This window comes from Larus michahellis, chromosome 3, assembly GCF_964199755.1.
Source record: "Larus michahellis chromosome 3, bLarMic1.1, whole genome shotgun sequence".
NCBI classification, from domain to species: Eukaryota; Metazoa; Chordata; class Aves; order Charadriiformes; family Laridae; genus Larus; species Larus michahellis.
The window spans coordinates 50,570,392-50,595,361 of NC_133898.1; the positions used below are offsets into that span (position 1 = coordinate 50,570,392).

Consider the following 24,970-nt stretch of genomic DNA (forward strand, 5'->3'; position numbering starts at 1 on the left):
TAAAAAGTGTTGAGGGAGTCAGACTGGAAGAGAATGAAGGGAAACTTGTAACAAAAGGATGGCAGAGCAAACATGTTGGTGGAACTAGAAACTTAATTTTCAATACCTGTTATCTCAAGGGATCAAGCATATAAAGAATCTTCAGATTACATCCAGCTCAACACAGTTCTCACCTAAGCAAAGTTTATTGTGGACAGAGAAAATAAAAAAGGCATTTTGCCTCGGGCACCAAAATGTCTTGCTGCTGTGCTGATCTCCCGTATAAGAAAAAGTAGCATTTATATGCATACTGAGTCTTACTTGGTGCTCTTCCATGAGAGTGAGCTCTCCTAGCTGATTGTTCATTGAATTGTAGATTTAATAGCACAGTTGAATTTAGCAAAATAATTGTGGAAGGATGAAATAAAAATTTAGTAAACAATAGTCACTTGTACATAGAGACATATGTAATGCCACCGATTTTCTTTGCCATTAACAAGATATCTATGAAAAAGAAATAACTTTCTGAATATTTGATTTAATTCACAGTTTTATAATTGGCACTTGTCAGCATACAAGTTTTATTTCTGTTTTAAGATGCATGGAAGAAACACCCTGGCACATGTAGCACTAATTATTCCATTCCCTTTCAAGAAATGAGAGATTTGGAATTCAGTGTCGTCTTAAATGAGCTGTAGTTTTATACTGCATATTTATAAGCTTTGTAACTATTGTTAAAATCAAGTCCAACACGACTGATGCAAAATATGTTAATGTTTATGGAAAATATCTTCTCAGTTTTCAGTTAAGGTTTGTAAAAGCTAGAATATTTTATTTTATTTCATGGTTTTGATTTATTAATGGTGTCCTTTAGTGAAATATATTTTTGTGGGATAAAAAGGGATAAGAAGGGAACAAAAGCTATGTTGATTTTTAAAGAGAATAATTGAAATAGGCTTTTATTATCGTTGACTTGTTCTTTTTACCCTTGTGCAATTATTCTCATAATACCTTAAGGCTTGACTATTACTACCATGCTTTTTGTTTGAGGGATGCTTGCAACCATTTCTTAATATGCTATTGTATCAACTGCTGATATGAAACTGAAAAAATGTCTTAGAAGAAATGTACAGGCTTAGGAAGCTTTTGGTATTAACTCAGTTTTGTAGAAGACTTTTGTATTAGAAGAAAAGTTAACAATGATTCCTCAAAATGAAAAAGTGAAAAATGAGGAATATTTTACCATCTCTCTTTAAACAGATAGAAAATAGCACTTATTTTCATCTCCTCCCTCTAGTCGATACTTTTAAATCAACATAAATACATTTAAATGAACTTAATGAGTTTGTACTTTATGAGATTTTTTTTTAAAAAGTGCCTTGAATTAAAAATGTTTTCCCCAACTCCCAGAATATCAGTAGCCATGCTATTCTTTCTTTTACTTCAGCTTCTTTAATTCCCATGCTTGAAACTGTTTTTATGTATTTTATTTTTAATGTACATAAATAATGTCTTTGGGTTTGTGTCTTTCATTCTACAAGAAATAAGTAGCTATCGGCCAAGCTTGCTTTTTTCTGCTCAGTAATACTGCAGCCAAGAAATCTAGTAAATATGTAATACCCTTTTCTAGATTAACATCAAAATTGAAGGCTATAGAATCCCTAACTGAGAAGTTTACCTTTTGTGACGGCCTGAATCTGCAGCTGTGGGGAGTTTTTATGTTGTTGAAAGTGTGTGGCCTCTGATTCTCTCTTTCTGGTCTGTAAAATCCTGTTCCATTTGAAAAATTTGCCCATTAAGGCTCAAAGTTTTAATTTAATACTGGAAAATCCACGAGGTATAATTTATCCATGCAGGTAGACTGCTCTGGCTGGGGAAGGAGTGTAGTTGGTGAGCATGAGAGAATAATTTAATGTCTGTGCCTCTTTGATCTCAGGTGTTCCTTCCAAAAAAAGGGTGCTAGTTGTAATGTGCTGCTACTCATCTCATTTTCTCTCCACTTGGAGACGAACAGTAACCACCAGCATATTTTATAGATAGATTTTTGAAAGGCTACTGGAAACTTAATTTAAAATTGATTTGACGAATAAGACTGCCATTTATGTAGAGATAACTTCATCTTTTTGTATCCATTCTGAGAGTATGGATGACTTCTCAGTGAAAGACATTTTGCCAAAACTTCCTTGTGCAGTTCTATGAATACATTGTTTTTATAAAAAAAAAAAGTATTGAACTAACTCAAAAATGCTAGAAAAGTGGTTTTAATCCAGACAATCTTAAAAGTATAAATTAGTCTATTACTTCATTGCTCTTTAAAATATAGAATTATAGTGTAAATTGGATTGGAAGACGTTTCTGAAGGTCATCCAGTTTAATTCCCTGTTTAAAGCGGCCTTTAATGGGACGAGGTTCTGAATAGGTTGCTCAGAACCTACTCCCCTTTAGCTGTCCCTTTAGCTTTTGACCATCTCTAAGGATGGAGATTTCACAAATTCACTTGGCAGCTTGTTCCTGTGTTTGATTCCCCTCAATGAGGGGCTGCATCTTGTGATGGTTGCATCTTGTCCTTTCTCTCTGTACCTTAGAGAAGAGTCTGGCTCTCCCTTCTCTATAACCCCGTCATCAGCTAGTGGGATCCTGCAGTTATTTATTTCGCCCCTTTTAACCTGCTCTTCTCTGGGTTGCAAAAGCCCGTCTCCTTCAGTCTCTCCTCACCTGCTATATGCTCCAGGCCCCTAATTGTCTTGGTAGTTGTCTGCTGGCCTTGTCCCACTCTGTCCAAAGCTGGACACTACTCCTTATGTGGCCTCACAAGTACCGGAGAGGCCTAATGTCTTCTCCTGACCTGTTGCTATGCTTTTGCTAGTGCAGCCCAGAGTGTGGTTAGCCTTCACCTTTGCAGGGGGTTCTGCTGGCTGCTGTGCAGCCTGTTGCTCACCAGGGTTCCCAATCCTTTTCCACAGAGCTGCTCCTGACGCAGCTGCTCCCCAACCTATGCTGTTGGATGAGCTTGTTCTGCTTCAGATACAGGTCTTTGTCAGTCCATTTTATCAGATTGTCAAAGGGAGAGTTTGTTTTAGCACGTCAGGTTGAAAACTTCAGTGGGTTAGGAGTGGCTTCACATGCAGCTCAGCTGTCCCAGCTCAGCAGCAGCCTCCAGGGGAAGGGGAGAGCGGGCAGTGAAGCGCAGAGAGCCCACAGCTATAGGACTCTACCTGAGTGGGTGAGTTAACCTCCTTTGCCCGCTTTTGTGAAATGCTGCAAGGTTTATGCGTTTCAGTATGTGCCCTGTGCACACGTTACTCATTTGTTAAAAGCCTGCCGGTTATTCCCCCTCATCTGTTACACCCAACTACAGCCCTAACCTATGATACATGAACTGTTCTACTTGAGCTTGGTCATGTACATTAATTTGCTGAGGATGCATTCCATTCCATCATTTAGAATTTAAAAAAATATTAAACAGTAGCAGGTCCACGATAAACTTTTGATAAACCTTTTAGTAACTGGCCACAAATTGGAATTTGTATTACTAATCACAGTCCTTTGAGGTCAGGTGTCCACAGAGTTTATGTCTACCTTGTAATTTGTATGTCCAAACCGTGTCTTTTCAGTTTAGCTACAGGAATGGAGACTGTAAAACGCATTGCTAAAGTACAAGTAGTTGACGTTCATTGCTCCTTCCTCATCCATAAAGCCAGTCATCTCATTGTAGAAAGCAACTGGCTTGGTCATGCATGATTTGCATTTGGTAAATATATGCAGGCTGTTTCTAAGCATCTTTTTGTCCTTCATATGCCTGGAAATGTCTTCCATGAGAATTTGTTCCTTAATCTCCCTAGGAACTAAGGTTTATGGTGACTAGTCTATAGCTTCCCTGCCCCTTTTTCTTGCCCTTTTTAAAGGTGGGTGTAACCCCTCACTATGACCTTTCAAAGGTGATAAAGACTGGCCTTACAGTAGTTCCCTCAACGTGTACCCTCTTTGGTCCCATAAATTTGAATCTGTCTAGTCTGCTAAAATAGTCTCTTAACTTCATTTTGCTCTTCTGTCGATAGTGCTTTACTCTCCCAAACTGGGCCAGGTGCTTAAGGATGAATTTAACTATTCATCACAGACTGAAGAGTTACTAGCCTCAGTTTTCGCTTCTTAAAACTGAGTTTCTGCTTTGACTGTAAAGCTTGAAATAAGAATAAATTGAATGAAATGAAGGAAGCTACATAGCACTTCATTTGTTTGAAGGCTGTTAGCTTTTGTTGAAGACTATATGTAGGTAAAGTTTCTCCAAAGTAGTTTCTTACAGTATCAAGAAAAATGATTAATTTCATAGTAACAAAAAATGCAAAAAATTATTTCACAGTACCAGCAGTTGCAGTAATTTGAATTATGTGATATGAATGACCATTCTGCTCCAAAAATTAGCATTTTGTAATTTATGTACTTACTGTGCAGTTCAGAAGATCAGTGTATTTACAGATCTCATAGCTTAATTAAAAATGTTTTTTTCTTGCTGCAGAACTTTTTAATGAGATTTGATGAATGTTTTCTAGGAGACTCGTAATTCATTATTCTCTTCTCTCTTCATTCACACTTGTTCAAAAGAGCATCAGAACTACTTTGGAATAGATGAAAATCTTGGGCCTGTAGCAGTCAGCATCCGGAGGGAGAAGGTTGAAGATGCTAAGGAGAAAGAGGGATCTCAGTTCAACTATCGCATAGTTTTCAGGACAAGTGAGGTAATGTTCTTTCAGTATTTCTGCAAAGGAATGGAAAAGTTAACATAGAGTTTCGGATACTAGTTGTTTGTGTGTGGATATGTTGCTAACTTTGAAAGTAAATCTGCTAATGGGAAAGGGATGTTTCTTGTAGCATTAGTAAATGTAGTTGCTTCTGGAACAAAGTTTTCCTTTTCCGTACTGCATAACGTTTTTCTCTCTTTAATCGGGCACCCAAGAGGAGGTAAGTTGGCTGAAGGGAACTGCAAGGGGCAAGCAAAGGAACAGATGATAAGAACATGTTTAGGTTTCCACCTAAACATGAGAAGGAGCTTCTTTACTCTGAGGGTGGCAGAGCACTGGAACAGGCTGCCCAGAGAGGTGGTGGAGTCTCCAACTCTGGAGACATTCAAAACCCGCCTGGACGTGTTCCTGTGCCACCTGCTCTAGGTGACCCTGCTCTGGCAGGGGGTTGGACTAGATGATCTCCAGAGGTCCCTTCCAACCCCTACCATTCTGTGATTCTATGAACAAAGCAGAAGATAGATTTGGATCAAGCTGCTTGTTGTTAAATTTCTAATGATAGAAATAAAAGTTTAAGAAATACAGGGGAAAAGGGAGGGGGGAAATATGAAAGCTAGTACTACGACTTATTTGTATCGTTTGTGTTTTGTTTCAAAATACTTTCTTAGAGGCTTTTTTTCTGAGAGATCTTTTTATATACTTCTACATACATGATTTGTGGAAGGAATATTAATATGTTGATAAAAATAATTGTCTTATTTGGAAGATTAGCTCACTTGTGATCCTTGTGGAAGGACTAGTCTCAACTTCTGTTTCAAGATAATTAGTATCTCTTGCAAACTAATTCCTTCTTTATCACAGCAACAAGCTTTCATTTGTATGAAAATACACAATGTTATTATGGTAGCAAGCAACTATAAATTTTCATAATCTGTAGGCCTGTTGCTTTTTATTGTGATTAGGACATAGAGAAGCATTAGCTAGACCTCCTGATACCTCTGAGCTCATGTGCTTGTACAAACAGATACAGAAACAGATATATATAAAATTTTTTTAGGCCAGGTTTTTCTTTTATTGCCAAAAAGGGGTGTCGCTGTATTTATGTGTGGAGACGTGATTCAGCTGACTCACTTCTAAGAAACGACTCTCTTTTTGCCAAAGCTAATGAAGATAAAGCTGCATGGTTTAAAGAATAGGTGGATGGGTTAAATGAAGGTGCCATTAGCTGTGTCTTGCTTCACATTCAACTACTGTGTCTGCTAGGGTAGTATGGCATTAAAATTAACAATTTTTAGTTTTCCTGTTAATAAGATCACCAGTGCATTTCTTTAAACAAAAAATGTATTTGTCACTGAGACAGTAAGAGCCTGTTTCCTCTTTAAAAGTTATTTAGTAATCTTTTTACTGTTAAAAAAAATTAAAAATAGGGATCTTATTCTTCCCATTCTTTCTTCCGTGCTTTTGCCAAAACCTGAAGTTTATATCTTTAAAAGTGTTTGCGGTATTAGAACTAAAAATGTTTTGTGTGTTTTACCGTTACTGCAGCTTACTACACTTAGAGGAGCAATTTTAGAAGATGCTATACCATCCACTGCTCGGCATGGCACAGCAAGAGGTCTGCCTCTCAAAGAGGTACTAGAGTATGTAATACCGGAGCTGAGCATTCAGTGCCTGCGGCAGGCTTCCAACTCACCCAAAGTACCTGAACAACTGCTTAAATTGGATGAACAAGGGGTATGTAGCACGTGACTTTTCTTTAAAGACTATTCATTAAAATAAAATTAAAAAATTCTTAAGTATTTTACAGGTAATTTTAATAAGCATTGATCTGTAATGCAGACCATTCACTCTCTTGGTTTTGCAGCTACTTATGTATTTTCATTCACAAAATGAGGTTTGCTTTTCTAAGCAAATTATTTTTAAAATACATTGCAGCTTAGAAAAAAATATTGGTCTATGGAGATGACTAAGTGAGAGAAAGATTATATCTAAACTTTTAACAATGGTAAGAAGTGATTTTCCCAATCTGTATTTGCACTTTAATGTGTACAAATGTTGAATGCACATGAAAGTACATCTAACATCTTATTAATATTTTGTATAGGTAAGGAGGCAAAAGGATCTAACATATTAAGTCTCTGCATCTGAAATTTTGGGTTGTTTTTTACAATAACATTTTCTGATTAGCTTGCAGTAGTCTTACTAGAATAGAATGCTTCTGGGTTCAAACAACTGAAATGGTGATTGAGACTAATGAATTAACTGCATGGCAATGAAATATTCATACAGCTTAAATTTGGAGAGGAAATGGTGAGGCTTATTGGGTTCAATAAAGTGAATCTGCTTTGTTCAAAGCCAGTTATTAAATTTGTAGCTTCTGAATAGTCTGTGAAGGACAGGCTTGTGGTGGCTTTTAAAACAACTTTTAAAACCATGTTTTTAAAACACGTTCATTTAAAGTGGAGATTGCACTTTCTATGTAAAACTCAGTATCTGTCTGTTCAAGTTGAATCAGCTGATGGATCCAGTTGATTATGATGATGGTATAATTATTTTTTTTTAATGCTAATTCTGTTTTGGGTCTAGTGATTACATCTAACATTGGTGGTGTCTACCAGAGTTATTCTGTCTTCTCTTGTGGGTGTAACAATTGCTCTAAACCAAGTAAATGTAGAGAGAGGAAGAAGATTGGGTTTTTTGGGTAGATTGTTAAGCTCTTTTTGTATGTATGTTTTACTACTTTTATTCACTGTAGTCTTTGAGGAGGACTTTTAATTGAAAATTCATTTTGCCTAATGTCCTTATTTTTTCCTGGGTTTGTCAGTTCTTCTGGTAAAACAGTGAAGCGAAATCAGAAGCACTCAGTACTGAATATAGGAGTTCCTGATGTACTGTTGCTCTCTGTCTTTCCTGTTTGAGCTCCATAGTGAGTTTAGGTTAATCTAATAAATAATATTCACTGCTCAGAGGGGCAGTATGTTCTAGGCAGTGTAGAGTACTACTTTATTTGACCTGATCTGAATGTTTCCCAAACTCACTGTAAGTATTTCCCACAAATGGGAAATGGAGATTGTCCACTGAACTGGTCTTTAACCATCAACTCCTAATTTTGACAAACAGCAGCACATAGCACTACTCTTTGTTTTGGGCGATCAGTTCTGAAAATTTGGTCCTGTTGTGAAATGTGCTGTCACCAGGCAAAATGTAATAGTAATGTATCTTATGTGCTGCTTATTATGAGATAATTACTTGAACATAGACAGAAAGCTGTGCATAGAACTGGCATGAGATCTATTAATCCTCTTATGTACTTGATGCTTTCAATTTATTAATCAAGCAAATATAAAAAGACTTATGCTTGGCAACTGAAGGTGATGGCTGGCTGAAGTGTCATGAATTTAAAAATATGAATCATGATCTAGAGGATTAATACTGTCACCAGGATAATATTCGTTTTGCGTAACGGTGTATTAAATGTTTGCATAGTTCCTCCGCAGACTGAGGAACTATGTTTTGGTGTTTTGATTTCATTTTCTACCTGTTTCATACTTTTCAGTGAAGTCTAGTATTGGATTACGGAGGATATTTGCAGCTAAAACTTCCTCTCTAAAATCACAGTAGAAAGTAGATGCAAATTGGATTGATGACCTAATTTGAATATATAAATAATCTGCATTTTCCCAACTTATTCTGGCATGTGATGATCAGCATTACATTTGTCTGTAAATTTACAAGAAAAGTCAACTATTTATCTGTAACCTGAACAAGCTTTTATTTTTTTTTACCTCTCTCTAATTACCCCCTGGTTCCTGCTCTCCATTTCTGTTAATTTTTTTTATTGTATATTTGCTTTTTAGTTCCCCTCACATCCTCTGGGAATATTAACTTCTCTCTAGGCCAAAGGCTGAAGTTTACAAAAAGCCCAAAGAAATTGGATGCTTTGCTTGCAGTGATATTTAGCGGCTGTTGAGCGTATATCTTGAAGTTCTTTGCCAGAAAAACTCTAAAATCTTCACATGATGAAAGTCAACAGGTTGTTGCTACATGATAAAGAATCTATACTGTACAAGAAGACAACAAGATGCCAAAATTCATTAGTGAGTGATTCTGACTAGAACATAGACATTCTGAGTCAAGAAGGACTGCTATGCACATTGAATACATATCATATACCCAAGTAGCTAGAAAGGTTTAGAAATTATTTTCTGATGTCACATAGGGTTACATGTGGAATGTAAAATTTCTAATTTAGAAATCATGAAATCAGAACCATATCTGCAATTATTTACTTTAAAAGACTTGAATAAGCATGCGGTACCATTTCAAAACTGGCAAACTTTATCAGTTTTAAATATTCTGATAGTTTTTCATGACAGTTAAATGTACCACATGAGAAGATCCTGCTAAAGCTTATTTAGTTACTTCTTTCTTAGGCATTGATGTTCTAAAGGTACCTCAATTTCTGCTTCTGCACAGTCCCTGTGATCTTGGCATGAGAGTTCTTTTGCTTAAGTCTTCTATTTTCATAATCGTGAATGCACATAGCACACGGGTAGGAGGTTCAGATTACTGCAAATGAGCTGGCAGCTGCTGCCGTATTTAGGAATAGTGGTATTGGTAGAATCAAATTTGTACATAATTGCCTACTGTTTACAGTACTTGTCCATGAAGTGAAACCCCAGGATTAATTCCTTCCTTGGGCTGGGGAGTTTCAGATCCTCACCTTCAATGTCTCCTAGGACAACGTTTAAATTATGAGATGGTAGGTTGTTTTGGAAGATAGAGATACACTTAACTCCTGTTTGGAATTATATTGATATTAATGAACAAATTCAGGAATGACTGGTTTCCTCAGAAAGACTGAAGTAGCATGACTGCGTATTTCTAGACTGAATATTTTGCCCAGGTGCTTCTTTACTGTTAGTTGCTGCCCCTACTGTTGGTGGCTCAGTTAGCATTTGACTTCTGCACTCCTCAATTCTAGTGTGAAGTTGAGGAAATTAACTTAAATTCCCTGTGGCTTAAGCTAAACTATTTGACACAGAGCTGGGATAGAGGTGGCAGTGTGCTCATAGTCATTTTAAGTCTCTGCTGGGAAGTGTCATGTGACAGCAGTGCTTCCTGTACTCTAACATTTATATGACCAGTTCTCTTCCAGTTTCCTCCATGCAATATTCATGCTAGCTTTCTACTGAATAAAATAGTCACCAATGTGCAATCTGGAACCTTTTGTTAAATGCCTAACTCTTTCCAGGCAGTGTTTCAAAATGGGACTCCAATAAGGAAGCACCCTGGATGGATAGCATCTAATGTCAGTCAAAAGGAAATGACAAGAGCAACCTGGTACCTTAACCCTGCCCTGCTCCAGAGGTCACCAGTCTGACTCAGGCAGCTCCTACGGTGCATCCATAACCCAGAATCTCCTTTTATTTCAGATGGTCATCCCTCCCATTCCACATCAAACTTTGGCACCGATCCTAGTTCTTCTGTGTTCTGTGCTGCCCAGGTGAAACCTTACTGCAGCACCATTCCTCATTCCTGTCCTTACTAAGCCTGTTCTTTGTTCCTGACTGCTCCCTGATTGGTGGCCTCCTGCCAGAGTATGTTGCACAAGGGCTCACCCCTACCTAACAGCAGTTATCGAAGGCAGAGGATGGATTGGGGCTCACCAGAGAGGCGGGCAGGCTGCCATCCTACATTACTCATTCCTGCTGTGCTGCAGGTTTTCTACACCAGTCGGCCAAATTCTGTAGCGTGTGTTGCCATGAATATAGATCTGCTGAAATCAAGGAGCTAGGCCTGTATGTACTAGTTAAAATGAAAAGAAATTGTCCCACTGATAGGCTTAATTTCATAGTAAGAAAAGAACTCCAGGTTTAATTGAAGTTATGAAGTGTTTTGCTATTGACTTTAATAGTCTAGCATTTCCCTGTTACTTCATTTTAATACATTTACCTTTTGGACATGAGATTATTTATGCCAATGATTCTACCTATGGCCTTTAAAAATCTTCATTAACTTGGTCATCTTGGGGATTTTTTGTATGTTAGTTGTGCGTGGAAGTAAATATTTAATCCAAGAATGCCGTCAAGTTAAATCTTGAATTGCATGGGAGACAAAGAAAGAATACTAGCTTCAAAAAGCAGTAACGTCATGAAAACACAGAAGACTAGGTTAGTAAAAGCATAGTGAAAGCTTTTATTTCTCCAGGGGTGATGAGGATTTGGGAAGTGGAGGCTTTTTTTGGGTTTTTTGCTTTGTTTTTGTTTTTTTAATTGACTGTTGGCAACTGACTTATATACAGCTCTCCACTTACAAGGGAGAAATGCAGCATTTATTGAAGAGGGAAGGTTAAGGATTATTTGAAGTCTGAAATTATATTTTTGACACTTTCTTCTTTCGTGTATGTATGTTTTCTTGAATCGACTTTTTAGTATTCTCATCTTGTAGCTTTTCCTCAAAATTGCTGTGGTAAAACATGGGTGCAGTAGCATGTCTATGGATTTGAGTTTTACAATACACTTAATGCATCAGACCATGTGTTACATATCACTAAGGTGAAGCAGACTGTTCTCATTTTGCTCTAATGGGAATATATACAGTCTTTGCATAACACACATTTTAGACACTAATCGTGAAGTTTGATTAAGAGAAGTCTACAGCCGGAGAGTTGATTTGGGTTGTGAATATAGATAAATGTCGTAAGGGCATCTGGTGTGACTGATGACCTGTGTCAGTTTGAACCTTTGAAAGTTGTCAGTTAAGAATAATAGAACTAATCCATTCACATGGAGTTTCCTGTTTGTCATCTTAAGTATGCATAAAAGCTAAGAAACAAGACAATACTCTGCTCAAGAAGCAATTGTCTCTTTTTATACTTAACTTTTTATAGTTTTTATACCTATTTTTTTATAGAAGTACTTTGTCTCTTTTTAATGTTCTAGAATTGAGACTCTAGTTTGTTTAACAAAACTATTTAACTGCAATCTGATTTCTAGTTTGAAGTATACTTCTGAAAATTCTTATACTATAACATGCAATAGAGTGTGCTTTTATAGATAACTACATCAAAAGTCTTTGTGTACTGCTTTTATTTGTGTTTGGATAGTGACAATCGTGTTTTCTTTGAAGATGGTTGTTGGATTTTTTGGTTTGGGGTTGTTGGGTTTTTTTCCCCTCTTTCTGTGGGGTGGGAGAATCTGTCTTTCCACTTTCAGATAACTTCTGCCAGGGGTTGTAACAGCGTTAATATTTTAATTATTAATACTTGTTCTAGTATTGATAATATTGACTTTCCTTTGCATCTGTAATTTTTCCTTTCCTTTGTTGTGTTTTTTTTTTTTATTTCAGCTGAGTTTTCAACATAAGATTGGTATTCTTTATTGCAAAGCAGGCCAAAGCACAGAGGAAGAAATGTATAACAATGAGATGGCAGGACCAGCTTTTGAAGAGTTCCTTGACCTGCTGGGCCAGAGAGTGCGGCTCAAAGGATTTAGTAAATACAGGGCTCAGCTAGATAATAAAAGTAAGTCATGTTTCCGACCTATGGTAGAAACTAGAATTATCCAGTTGATCTTCTGCAAATCCTGTTTTGTCTTTTCATGCTTTTAACTTTGGGTTTTGATTAGTAAGATTATATGGTTAATGAAAAAGATGAAGCATATATTAAGAGCATGTATCACACCTTGTCTGAAAGGTTATTTACTTTTTCTGTGGCATTAGTGAAACTGAAAATCAAAGCAATTTAGTTCATTTGTTTGCACTTAGTTGAAATCATACTATGTGAGTGATATTTTTTTCTATATTTCAAAATTTTCCAGATACACTCTAACATCTTGGTCTTAAAAAGGAAAAAAAAACCCCAAACCACAAAAAAAAATCGTATTTCAAAATATGGAGTCGTGACAAGGGACCATTTTCCTTATTTCAACTAAACTTTTGTGCTTCTTTTTAATCAACATACATATTGATGTTTATATTTAAGCAGCAATCAAGTTTTTCTCAGTTTTCTAGTTTTTCACACATGCACAGTAAGCATGTTGTCATTTGTCAGGTGGTAAACATTGATCTGCCTAACCACTGCATTATTACTGCCATTTCCTCTCGTCTTTCAGTTTCCCCAGGTGCAATAGTATAATAATTTCATTGTACAAATTTGTTGGGTTTTGTAGCAAAAATAGGAACTGAAGTATTGCTGTTAGATAAGTCAATGATATGTTAGCACACTTCTTTATTAGGACAGCTTTTCACTGCCCTTAAATTTAACTTAACTCATTCTTAGTTTAATGTAGTTTTAACAGAATTTTGACAACTGATCACTATGAGCTGTTATCTAAGGATATCTAGGTATTCATCAACTTTATTGTAACATACTATTTTTATGGATATAAAGACTAGATATAAGGAAGAATTTTTTTACTATGAGGGTGGTGAAACACTGGAACAGGTTGCCCAGAGAAGTGTTAGATGACCCATTCCTGGAAAAATTCAAGGCCAGGTTGGATGGGGCTCTGAGCAACCTGATCTAGTTAAAGATGTCCTTGCTCATTGCAGGGGGCTTGGACTAGATGATCTTTAAAGGTCCCTTCCAACCCAACACATTCTATGATTCTATGATTTGATTTGTATCCTTATTTTTGCGGTAGCTTGCATACTACGTCCTGAAAATAGAATTTTTTCTTTGTGTACTGCATATGGCCTGTGCACAACAGAGAAAGGCTTATTTTTGTTAGCAAAGTACATACTTTTAAACTATTAAATCTTACTACTTGTGTGTGTAATTCTACTTATTCTTCTAATCAAATGGGAAAGTTCCCTGAGGTGTTAGAAATAAGCTGCCAAGAAGGAAGCTTAGAAAGATGTACTTAAAGGAAATTAACAGAAGATCTTTTCTTACAAGGGGTATTTTGCTTTTCAGGTAGTCACAGAGATCTAAGCCCTCTTATTTGCTTCTCTGTTCCTCCTTCTACTTATCCACCTGATCTCTTGTGTGTTTTTGCTACTTCAACATCAGTCTTGATTTAACTGTAATACATCTGGATTTTCAATTTTTTTTAAATGGTACATTTGAACACTGATGTGTCAGAGTCATAAAAGAATTTATCTTAAAACGAACTGGTAGTGCCCTGATGGACTGTCATCTCCTGTGCAGCATAAGGAGAGAGACTTAATAATTTGTCGTATAAATTTTTGGAAATGTTTAGTGCGTGTACATTGTGGTTGGTACCCAGTGCAGATAAACTGACCACAGGTCAATCCCCAGTGGGAAATGAGATATGTGAAGTTGGTGATAAAACCTCATGCTTTTGCAATGAACGGAGACCAGCTTTGCAACTCAAGAAATCTTTCACATTCTCCATCTCTAGTAGTGGTGGGAAATGGTGAAAAGTGAGCTGAATCCTATGACAGATTCTAATTTATGACTTACAAGGTGGGAAAGCTGCAATTTCATAGCCCTGTCAACCGGCGTAAGCACCACATTTATTTATATTAACATTATTGCCTCTTTGCTTAAATTCATGCTTGTTTCACTTCAATAATTCAGGCTTGATAGAGACTATTGTATCCTATTTCAGTACAGAATAAGAACTCATTTTTCAAATTAAAGTGTAGAAATATTTATTAACTCATTGTAGATGTCAGACTTCTGGGACAAATTGATAAATACGGATGGAAAAATTCAAAGGAGTAAGAGTGTTTTGATTTTGCTTTTTTTTCCCCAATCAGAGCATGACCAAATATCACCTAGTAATTTTTACATATGAAAATATACACTGGTCTGTCAAACAAATTCAGTTTCTATATTTGCCATGCTTCAATATGAATTGCTGATTGGCATTGTCTATGTATCATTCAGTAACATAATTTTAATATTTTATTAATGCTGTGTAGCAGTAACGATATTGGGCTGTCATAGTTTGCAACAAACAGAATGGAATTAAGAGAGTTCACAAAGATACAGTCTTCAGTTTTACATTAAGTAGAAAATACTGACTTGTCATCTTTTTTGTGTTATACTTGTTTTTTTAATATAATGGCACAACAAGTATTACTGCATGTTGTATGTATAATTGGATAATACATTGATCTGACTGACTGCAGGTTCAGAGTAGTGTAGTAATTTCAACCCTAGTAGCTGCATTTTTGGTAGGCGCAATGTTTCTGTAATATTTTGTGCTCAGTTTTTGTAGGGTTCATGTTTATTAAGTTTTTCTATTCTCAAATGGTTGACTAGCTGTGGGTTTTTTCTTTTCAAAGTTAATTTTTAAAAAATTTGGTTTATTTAATATTTTAATAAGTAATTAATTGGTTCATTTCTTGTGTAAGAATGTAGAATGTTGGGGTAGGTTGATGGGTTGACCTGTCTGGCAGGTAAGCCCCCACCCACTTGCTTTGCTTGCTCACCCCCCCAGTAGGATGTGGGAGAAAATCAGAAGGGCAAAAGCAAGAAAAACTTGTGGGTTGAGTTAAGAGAGTTCAATAAGTGAAGGAAAGGAAGAAAAAAACCAAACCCCCACCCAAAAAAAACCTCAACCCAAACCCACCAAAATATCAACCCAACACCATAGCAACCAACAAACCAACTCCACAAAAGCAAGTGATGCAAAGGCAGTCACTTGCCACCTCCTATCAGCTACCATGGAAAAACTCTCCCTGCTCCAGTTTTACTGTAGAGCATGGTGTTAAATGGTATGGAATATCCCTTTGGTCAATCAAGTCAGCTGTCCTGGGTGCGTCCCCTCCCAAACTCTTGTCCGTCCCTAGGATACTCCCCGGGATGGGGGGGCAATGTAAAAAACTGAGAAAGCCCTGATGCTGTGCAAGCACTCTTCAGCAATAGCTAAAACATTGGTGTGTTACCAACACTGTTTTGGTCGCATACAGAAAACACAGCACCATATGGGCTGCTATGAAGAAAATTAACTCCATCCAAGTCAGAACCAGTGCAAATGTGAAGAACACGTGGAATATATTAACTACAAACTCTTTTCTGCCCCTTTTTAATGCATTTTTAATGTCATGCAATTCGTGATCCCAAGATCAAGTAATAAGAAAATTAGAGGAAACTTTACGAATTCAACAGTATATAATTTGTTCAATGTGTCTTTTAAAACATATCAATCTACTCGAAATGAGGAATTAAGATATTGTTATTGGAACATTAATATTCTCATTTTTAATGTTCAGACTTTAATTATGGATTATACTATAGATATAATGGATTATGTTTGCATTTAGTGTCCTTATTACCTGTAAAGAAAGAAATGAAGGTGAAAGAAATTGAGGAAATATTGCAACTTTATATCTACAGAGGAATAGTGCTGTTTCGCTTTCACTTGGTAAAAGGTGCTTTTCTGCAAAAAAGCAGAAACGTTTCATAGCTGAAAAAATAGTTTAGCCAATTTTTCTCAAACTTTGTGAAATAAAACTAATGTTCAGAGAGGAATGAGGTGCAAAAACGTTAGCCCAGATATAAATTTTTTTTCACTAAAATTGTCAGCAGAGTAATGTTTGTAGTAGCAACCATCATGTAAATTTAATCACAGTGGGCCTTAGTAGGTGTTCAGTAAAGCATCTGTTGAGTTGGAAGATTTCAGCTTGCTTAGTGTAAGGGCCTAAATTCCAAAAGAAAAACTTGCTAGCTCATTTCCAAAATCAAGGTGCTAAATCAAAAGTAGTTAACTAAGTGGAATGTTGTATTGGGAAAGCATTGATTTACGGGTAAGGAATCTGCCTTTCTGTAATAAGTATTTAAAGGGACTGTTTTGTGCTATATCTATTCCAGATAATTTGACTTTATTTAATAAGTAATTGCAAAAGGAGTCAGGAAATAGGGTTGCTGAGGTCAGTGTGGTTTAGACAGATATATGTATTTCACAGTATAATTTACTTCCACCTTCCGTCTCTTCAAAACTCTGTCTTTCTAAAATGCCATGGAATGGTTATAATGGAATTACATTGTCAACAAAGATTTTAAGAGGAGTGCAATAATGTGTTTTTTAGCAACATTTGAGTAAGAAACTTCAGAGGAAATTATGCTCCCTATTTCGCATGTAACTGTGATTTATATTACATCAATATTAATAAATGAAGTTAATTTTATTATTGCACAAACGTAACTGATGAAGCCAGTTGTAATATGAATGTGTTCAAAATTATACACGCATATAAATATTTTCAGATTTAGGGCTTCAGATACAGTATGGTTACTGTTGAATTTTACACTTACATATAAAATGTTTATAGACTTTTAACCAGAGACTGAACATGGCCAATCAATTTCTTTTTGGAATACAGTTACTATTTAAAACAAAACCAAACCCCAAAACGTTAAATAGTGTATGGAAGAAAGTGCTGGAGAATGTTTATTGGTGTAGATAACATAAAATTATATTTAAAAAACGAGTGAACATGGAAAAAGAGAAGAAAAATTGGTAATTGTCTTGACTCAATAGGGTGCTTTAAAGTTAATTGTACTTACTTAAATTATCCATGCATATTAAAGAGGGGGAATAAAAAGGATTAATTTATGACTACAGAGTAAAACTGCTCTAATTACCTGTAAACATTCTGAAATGTTAACTCTATTATTAAATAAATTTTCTAAATACAAGAAATAAAAATATTAAGTCATATTATATATGAAATATTTTACTAATTTTTAAAGATCTGAAAATTGCCAATAAAATTATTTGACATTGTACTACAATGTATTACATACATATTTTATGTTTTTAAAATGTCTGAGCTGCGTTATGTGTTTTAATGCCAGATTTGAAGTGGCATTGTCAGTTTATTTTTGGTAAAGTATGGGATTAGTCAATTGTTCTTATTAATGGTTTAAATAATGAAAATATATATTATATAAAACTGTACTCAAGTATCTAAGTGTTTGTAGGTTTTTTTATGAAATGCCAATATATTCGAAATCACATAATTTAGGCCTCAGACAGAAAACTCTTTGAGCAGTTTCTTGCAGGATCTTTTTATGTCATAATATGAAAACAAAGAATAGGTCTTTAGCTGCTGAAAAATGGGTTTGCTCTACTGAAAAAAACTTTTAAATTGCATTAATAGATTTAAATCATAGCATGCAAAGAGTGGTGTCCTAAAGAGTAGTATGACTGTTTTGTTTTACTGACCTTCTTGCGATTAAATTCATTTTCAGCTGATTCAACAGGAACTCATTCTCTCTATACTACCTATAAAGATTATGAGTTAATGTTTCATGTATCAACAATGCTTCCATATATGCCCAGTAACAGGCAACAGGTATGTTTTTTAACTTTTCATTGTAATTTTACGTCATAAATGGTTCACACTGAGGGTTTTTTTTAAAGTAATGCTGATTTCAAAAATTGTTTTATATGAAGTGTGACTCAATTGTTGGTTGGTTGTTGTTTTTTTTTCTTGAAATATTATAAGGCATTAGAAATCTCATAGGATAAGTTCCTGAATTAGATACTATGAAAATTCTGTGTCCCTCATTTCTTGATATTATTAAAAGGTAATGTTGCCTGTGGTGAATGAGTTATTTTCAGTTTGAACTGGATTTACATCTTATGTGTGCTTTAAACATCAAATGGAATGAAGCTTGTAAATAGTCTTATGGTTAAAATATGCATGTAGTAAGATTTTTTAAATGATTCTACTTAATCCTTATATTACAGATCTTGAAATGTTTATTAACGTGTTAGTTCAGTAATAAATGCTTAACTATATCCTTCAAGGTGCCTGCTTGTGAAGACAGAAAACTGCAGTGTACTTATTTTATTTATGGAGAATTCCCTTTTCTCGTATAATAATTCAGAATATCTTTAGCATTAAGGATGGCTAAAAAACAGCACAGCATCCAAAGTGTGCGGTGCACCAGTGAGGTTACTCTGTCTTGCCTGTCTTGGATATTTCTTGTGACTGAATTTAAAAAATGCAAGCACATTTGGTATAATATATCAAAATTAACACTGAAAAAGAAAAAAAGTCAGTAGAATTGCTCATAGGTCAGACTGATAATGATTCATAACTTCTGCACTACTACTCTGCACTTTCCGAGGTCCACAGAAAGAAGTGTTGTATTTATTTAGTTTTAAAATATTCTCTCATTTACATGCAAGATACAAAGATTTCAGTCATTTTGGAGAGTTGTCATGAAATAAAGATGCTATCTCACTTTCTTTTTGAACAGCATACAAAAGATGGTTACTGATGGTTAAACCATATGTGAGTTGTATCTTTCATGTCTTACCCTATCAATAGGTCTTGTGGGAAGAAAAAGAGATGTGTCAAAGCATCAAGAAAAAGATAAAAGAAAAAGATTAAAGTTCTTGAGAAAGGATAAATGAAAATCGAAATGGAAGAAAGTATATTATGTATTTATGTATTTTAAATAGCCAGTGCATAATGTTCTGAACTGCTTGAAGAACTGTTTCAAGTGAACAGTTAACTGAATTTTCCTCCGTTACACTTAGGATATAGGTGTGGTTTAAAGAAACTAAATTAGGAATCAAAAGACAGAAAACCTTCACCATGTAATGAATAACATGAGCGTTTAGATGACTCAAATCTTAAAATGTGTGGCTTTCAGAAGACAGAATGTTCAGCTAAATCACATACTCAAGTGTGCCAATAGCTAGTAATCAAGGTATTGGATCATCATCACTGATTTGAGATTGCAGACAGAACGACTCCTAGTGTGTTTACTAAATTAATCCCGTATTGTAATAAGGTGTAAATGAAAGTTTAGAAAAATGGAGCAATCAGTCATAACAATCTTTGACTGGAAAGCACATGTAAGTAGGGAAAACTGTACACTGTTAAGAAGATATAATACACTGAATGAGCTTGCTTTAAAAGGAAAAAAAATAATATTTTGATAGCTAATCACAGGCACTGACAGTAAAAATGGCCTTAGTTGGAGTTCATTACTTTTGTTGTCTTTCATGACTTTCCCTTGTTTGTGAGAACAGGATATCCTCTTGCTACAATTCACTAATTTTCATAATTGTTTGCTGTTTGTCAGCTTCACTGCTGTGTTGCTCAGCCACCCCCCATTACTGTCCTTTCACTTCTTCCTGTGCCTTCCTTTCATTCTCATTATTTCCTTATGTGTCTGTCTTTATAGTCAGGTGCCAATTCTTGTGTATAGCAAAATCTTCCAGTTTTAACTCCGTGGTTTTCCCCAGCAACAAGCCCTCCTTTCCACAGTGTTTTAGTAAGCTCTCATCATTGTCACTTTAGCAGGTTCAATATTTAGTAGAAGCACCATGTTGTTATTCATGGCTTTCTTGGGATGAAAATAATGTGACGCTTTTCCAAGTTCAAGTAGTGTGCCTATCTGAAGACCCACCACATTATTTTTTTAGGTGCTGGGATCTAGTATTTGCACAGCATGGACGCTGTATTAATGAAATGTGACAGGCGCACCGAAATGACCAGGATTTAGCCAGCCTTAATGTGCCAAAGGGGTCTATAATCATTGTTTAATTTTCTTCTATTACTGTTTAGTTCCAAAATACACACTAAAGTGGGAAATGTAGCAACAGTGTTATTTCTCACAAGCTAGGATAAAATTCAGTTAGGTCTTTTTCCTTGAGACATTTTTGATGCTGAAGACCACAGATGCAATTGCATCAGTTGTGCTCAAGACAGAGAGAGACTTACAGGTGCTGTGGAATGTGACTGTTGTTTGTCTCTTCAGGGTTTGGCTCCCTAACTCTACATACTCAAGTAAAGGAAAGTTAGGGACCACAGTGATTTTCCTTTTAGATTATGTTAGCAATGAAGACCCCCATTCAATGGTTATTTTTTGCTAGCATATTGTGTATGTACTGGCAATGAGGTTGATGCATCCTATCCCTATATCCCTTGTTTGGTAATGACTGGGCAAGCTATTGAGACACTCTTCATCATCTAGGACTATGACCTTCAATGAGCAAGCACTGAGCATTGCTTAGATTCCAAATACCTGTGAGCCAAAAATAGGCCACACCAGAATTGTTTGTTGCTTCTTCCAGGACATAACTACGCCCTGCTTGGTCCCTGATCAGGACATCCCTCTAGTTTTAGAGCCAGCAGGAGATCCAAAGAGCAAGGTAATTTTCACTTTGGCTGCAACATAGGCTGGGAACTTTCAAGTCAGCTGCTCCTTCCGTAGGACAGAAGAGACTACCAGCCCTGGTGTGGCCAGTTTCTTTTCCTTTACTGGCCTTTTCTTCAAATTGTAGTTCAAGGCTTTCCCCTTTAAACTTTACCTTTGCAACGTCCCTTTCCAAATCATTCCCTTGCAAGTTTCCCGTTCACACATTTGCAGTCTGCTTGTGTGCACATGGTCAGACCTGATTAATCCAAATCAGTTCAAATAATCAGTTTTCACCTGGTTTAATGAAAACTCAAAAATTAAACAGATATGCAATAATGAAATAAACTTGTTGAATTTAAGCTACTGTTAAAATGGTTGGGATAACAAGCCCTGTGGTTATACCAAACTCGGTTTAACCAGATCTGATGAAATATCTCTTCCTGTTTGGTTTTGGTACTGGTTAAGAACACAAATCGAAAATAAAACTTTTGAAACCACTTATTTTGGAAATGTACAAAAATTTGACACTTAACATTTCATCACTTAATTGAATGAAGAATGAATTTCACTGCTATTTCAACAAGAATTCCTTGTTGTTTCGCAGTTTGACTAGGCGATTCAAATTCCACAGAAGTGGGTAGATTTTTATGGCTGGGCATAACCTGTAAATATGCTATATTTTAAGAGAGTTCTTTTCGTCAGAGATGCATATCTGAAAAGTAAGAATTGAGTAGTTAAAAATCTCAGAACTAATATAGTAACTATTATATGCTATAAATAATTCTAATCTAATGGATTCTGCTTTTCTAACATATTTTCCTTGCTGAACTCCCCTTTGCGTGTCTTGTATTCTTACATAAAACTTCAGTGAGTTCCTTTTGGCTGCCTATCATACTTGATGGGGTTCATTTTCAAATTCTGCCATGCCAATTTGGACTGATACTAGAATGATGTCAAAGTGTGTTTGATGTCTCCTTACTGTAAGTAATCCTCTGTAATCTGTGCACCCCGTTGAGAGTTTCTATTGTGCTCTGCATTGGCATGAGACTCTTTAGAGTGTGTTAGAAAGGCAGATATAAAATAAAATAAATACAACAACCCCCCAAAACCCTAAACCTGAGCAGACCTCAAAATGGGAGAGGAAGGGGAAACTGAGAACCTGAAAAAAAAAAGCCTAAGAGGTAAAAGTTGGGAGGAAAACCTAGGTTATAGGATGGAAACTAGAAAAGCGTTTCTTATAAATAAATCTTTTTGCTTAGTTCCAGTTTCCTTCAATTCCTTTTTCATTTTCAGTATGCTGTCCTTATCTCACATTTCCCAGGGAAGTATGTGTTCCCTCCTCCTTCTCCATTCAATACTTTATTCTTTTCCTATTCCTTTATCCTATCCAGAGCACTTCTTTCCATCTTCCAGATCACCCGAGTTAACTTCTCTCCCCTTTCCAAGCTCTTTGCATTATGATACTCTGTGCACAGCCACGTCTGTGCTTTGCCTTTGCATTGTGTTGAAGTTCACTGACCACTTATGCATGACAGTTATTGATAACAGTGTTACACTGATTTTATTTTTAAATGTTGAAGATGTCACTAAGATCTCTGCAAGCTTGGTAAGGTTCTTAAAAATGATGACCTGACTTCCTGTTTCCTATTTCTGTGCTTCTTAGAGGTTTAAGCTCTTGAAAAATAGTTTAGGGATAGGATATGGGAACTGCCATAATTTTGAAAAGACTATTTTCGCTAATAAAATTTTAAATATTTCTAAAATTTACCTCTTAAGTGACTGCTGTTCTTGCTTAAACAACCTACGATAGCAAGCAGAACCTCCTAAAGAGGTCTACAAAAGCAGAAAGTATTCTTGAAAACAGCGATTGTCTTAAGAAATAAATATAATATAACAGGATGTTGCTTTCTAAATTTTTAAATTTTGCTCTGTGGAAATGTACAGGCATGAACCACTACAGCGAGAAAGAGTAACTGGGCAGTTAGTTATATACCAAAGGCAGAAATGAATCATCTTGTACCTCATAATTGGAAGGTTTCTTACAAATTTAACTGTGGTATAAATTCCAGCCTATGAGATAATAATAACCTCTAAACGTGAACTTGTGCTTCACTACTATGAGCTAATTGTATGCTTCACTAGCTCAGCAAATTAAAGTATACCTGACACACTTGTTACCAGTTCCACGTAGTGTACTTCTGTAATTGGTGTGCAGAAGGATGGATATCTTAAATTGCTCAAATAGCTACTTATTTTGATTTTTAGTCTTAGAAACCTAAAAACTTGACTGAGCCACATGACTTATACCAAATATTATTTCTGTTCTTATATCTGTTGTAAATTTTCATCAGAAGTCTTATTTCTTTAATCTGCATTTGGGATTTTGATTTTTGATATTTAAAATAACGTAGATATACTGAGTGTTTTAAAATTCTGGCTTTGGCCCTTCTTTCTGCCTTTAGAATACCATCATTTGTGTTATTTTAGGTGATGTAATGAAACATACTTATGGGTATTAGGCTTTAGCATATGCAACTTGCCTTTTTTTTTTGTGGTAGCTGAAATACTAACTTTCAGTGGAACTGAGAAAATACAAGCAAATACTCTTTTATTAGAAAGATTATGTTCTGTAAAATCAGCTCGACAGAGAAATTTTTACTTGTTCTGTTATAAAGTTTTCAAATAAATTTATTCTTGTATCCTTTTTAGTTACCGGTGAGCTAAGGTAAAGCTTTAAGTGTCTGTGTGCTATTAGTTGCCAGTGCAAGCTCTTTGGCAGACTTTGGGTGGATATTTAAAATGTAGCACATGCCGGACTACTTTTTTTCAGTCTGGTAATATACATGGATGTTTTATAAGCAAAGGTATTAAGAAAAAAGTGTAAAAAAGCTTGAGAAGTACAATGTACTTCTGTGAGGAAAGTGAACATCATTTTACTGTGTTGTTTTGTTGGCTCGTTTTTTTTGGGTTTTTTTTTTATTGTTTTGGGGTTTTTTTTGAGAGAGAGAAGTGGTCTCTTATTGCTGGTCATGTTTTGTAGTTTTTATTAAGTTTTAGCCTGTAACAATGATTTGGTACTTTAAAGTATTCCTTAAACATATTTTGATGATAAAAGCTACCAATTACAAGAATAAGTTTTTACTTAATGAGTTTCTAGTAGCTATTTTTTCTCCATGAATATTCTGTGTCTCACCTCTGTTCCTCATGTATACAGTTGTTAAAATCTGTGATGAGTATTCATGATAATCTATTAAAAAAAATTAAGATCATAATATTAAGGACAATGTTTAATAAAAATGCAACATGGAAGAGCAAGGTTTATTGAGAAAGGAAAACATTATATTTTTCATATAGAAGCAAATATTACACTGTAAAGAGGAAACTGATGTACAGTTCTCTGGATAGTGAGAAATGTCAAGTGATGTAACATCTTTTTTTATTACTAAAGTGATGCACTAAAGTAAGAGAAATATATTTTCCTCATAGAATGAAAAAGAAAAGAGCAAAAACTATGCAGAACTAGTGTGGGGATGTGAGAGAACTCACTAGTATTTTTATGAACTTAGCTCAATTTTCTTTCCCTATCTTTTTGCAGTTCAGTCCAATATCCTTTATCTGTAGCTATCCAGGATATGATTAATTAAAAGTTATTTCTGAAAAATTAAGCTTAAGTTATTATATTTTTTTGATAAAATGAAGAAATTGTGATTATTTTTTTTTTTTTTTATAACTAATTCTTCAATGCATGTTTCTTATCTAGCTGCTAAGGAAAAGGCATATAGGAAATGACATAGTTACCATTGTCTTCCAAGAGCCAGGAGCACTTCCTTTTACTCCAAAAAATATTCGTTCCCACTTTCAACATGTATTTGTCATAGTCAAAGTGCATAATCCTTGCACTGAAAATGTGTGCTATAGGTGAGTAGAGCTTTATAACTATTTAAGTTTAAGAGCCTTATAACTATTTAAGTTTGTTATTAAGACTACAATGGAACTGCCTCTTTTAACGGTTTTGTGTTTCGTAGAGATATTGTGTATACAGTTTTAAAATTTCTGCTACATTTTCTGTGACTTTGAAACCCCAAAGTCTCCCTTGCACACATCTGGAGTTATGGGACACAGTTTGTAAGCTTAAATGGGCATATGCAGAATTCTGTGTTGCTGATTTACGGAC

At 35.4% G+C, this 24,970-nt stretch overlaps 1 protein-coding gene across 4 annotated transcripts in view; it reads left to right on the top strand.

Moving 5' to 3' along the window:
• The window catches only part of SIPA1L2 (signal induced proliferation associated 1 like 2), a 152,296-nt gene that overhangs the window by 66,635 nt on the left and 60,691 nt on the right, over positions 1 to 24,970 (top strand). For all 4 annotated transcript variants that reach the window (XM_074580113.1, XM_074580114.1, XM_074580115.1 and 1 more), the window contains exons 4-8: positions 4,582 to 4,715; positions 6,264 to 6,452; positions 12,069 to 12,243; positions 17,887 to 17,990; positions 24,557 to 24,714. In XM_074580113.1, the coding sequence (XP_074436214.1) occupies positions 4,582 to 4,715; positions 6,264 to 6,452; positions 12,069 to 12,243; positions 17,887 to 17,990; positions 24,557 to 24,714 (760 nt within the window). The remainder of the gene's footprint in view (positions 1 to 4,581; positions 4,716 to 6,263; positions 6,453 to 12,068; positions 12,244 to 17,886; positions 17,991 to 24,556; positions 24,715 to 24,970) is intronic.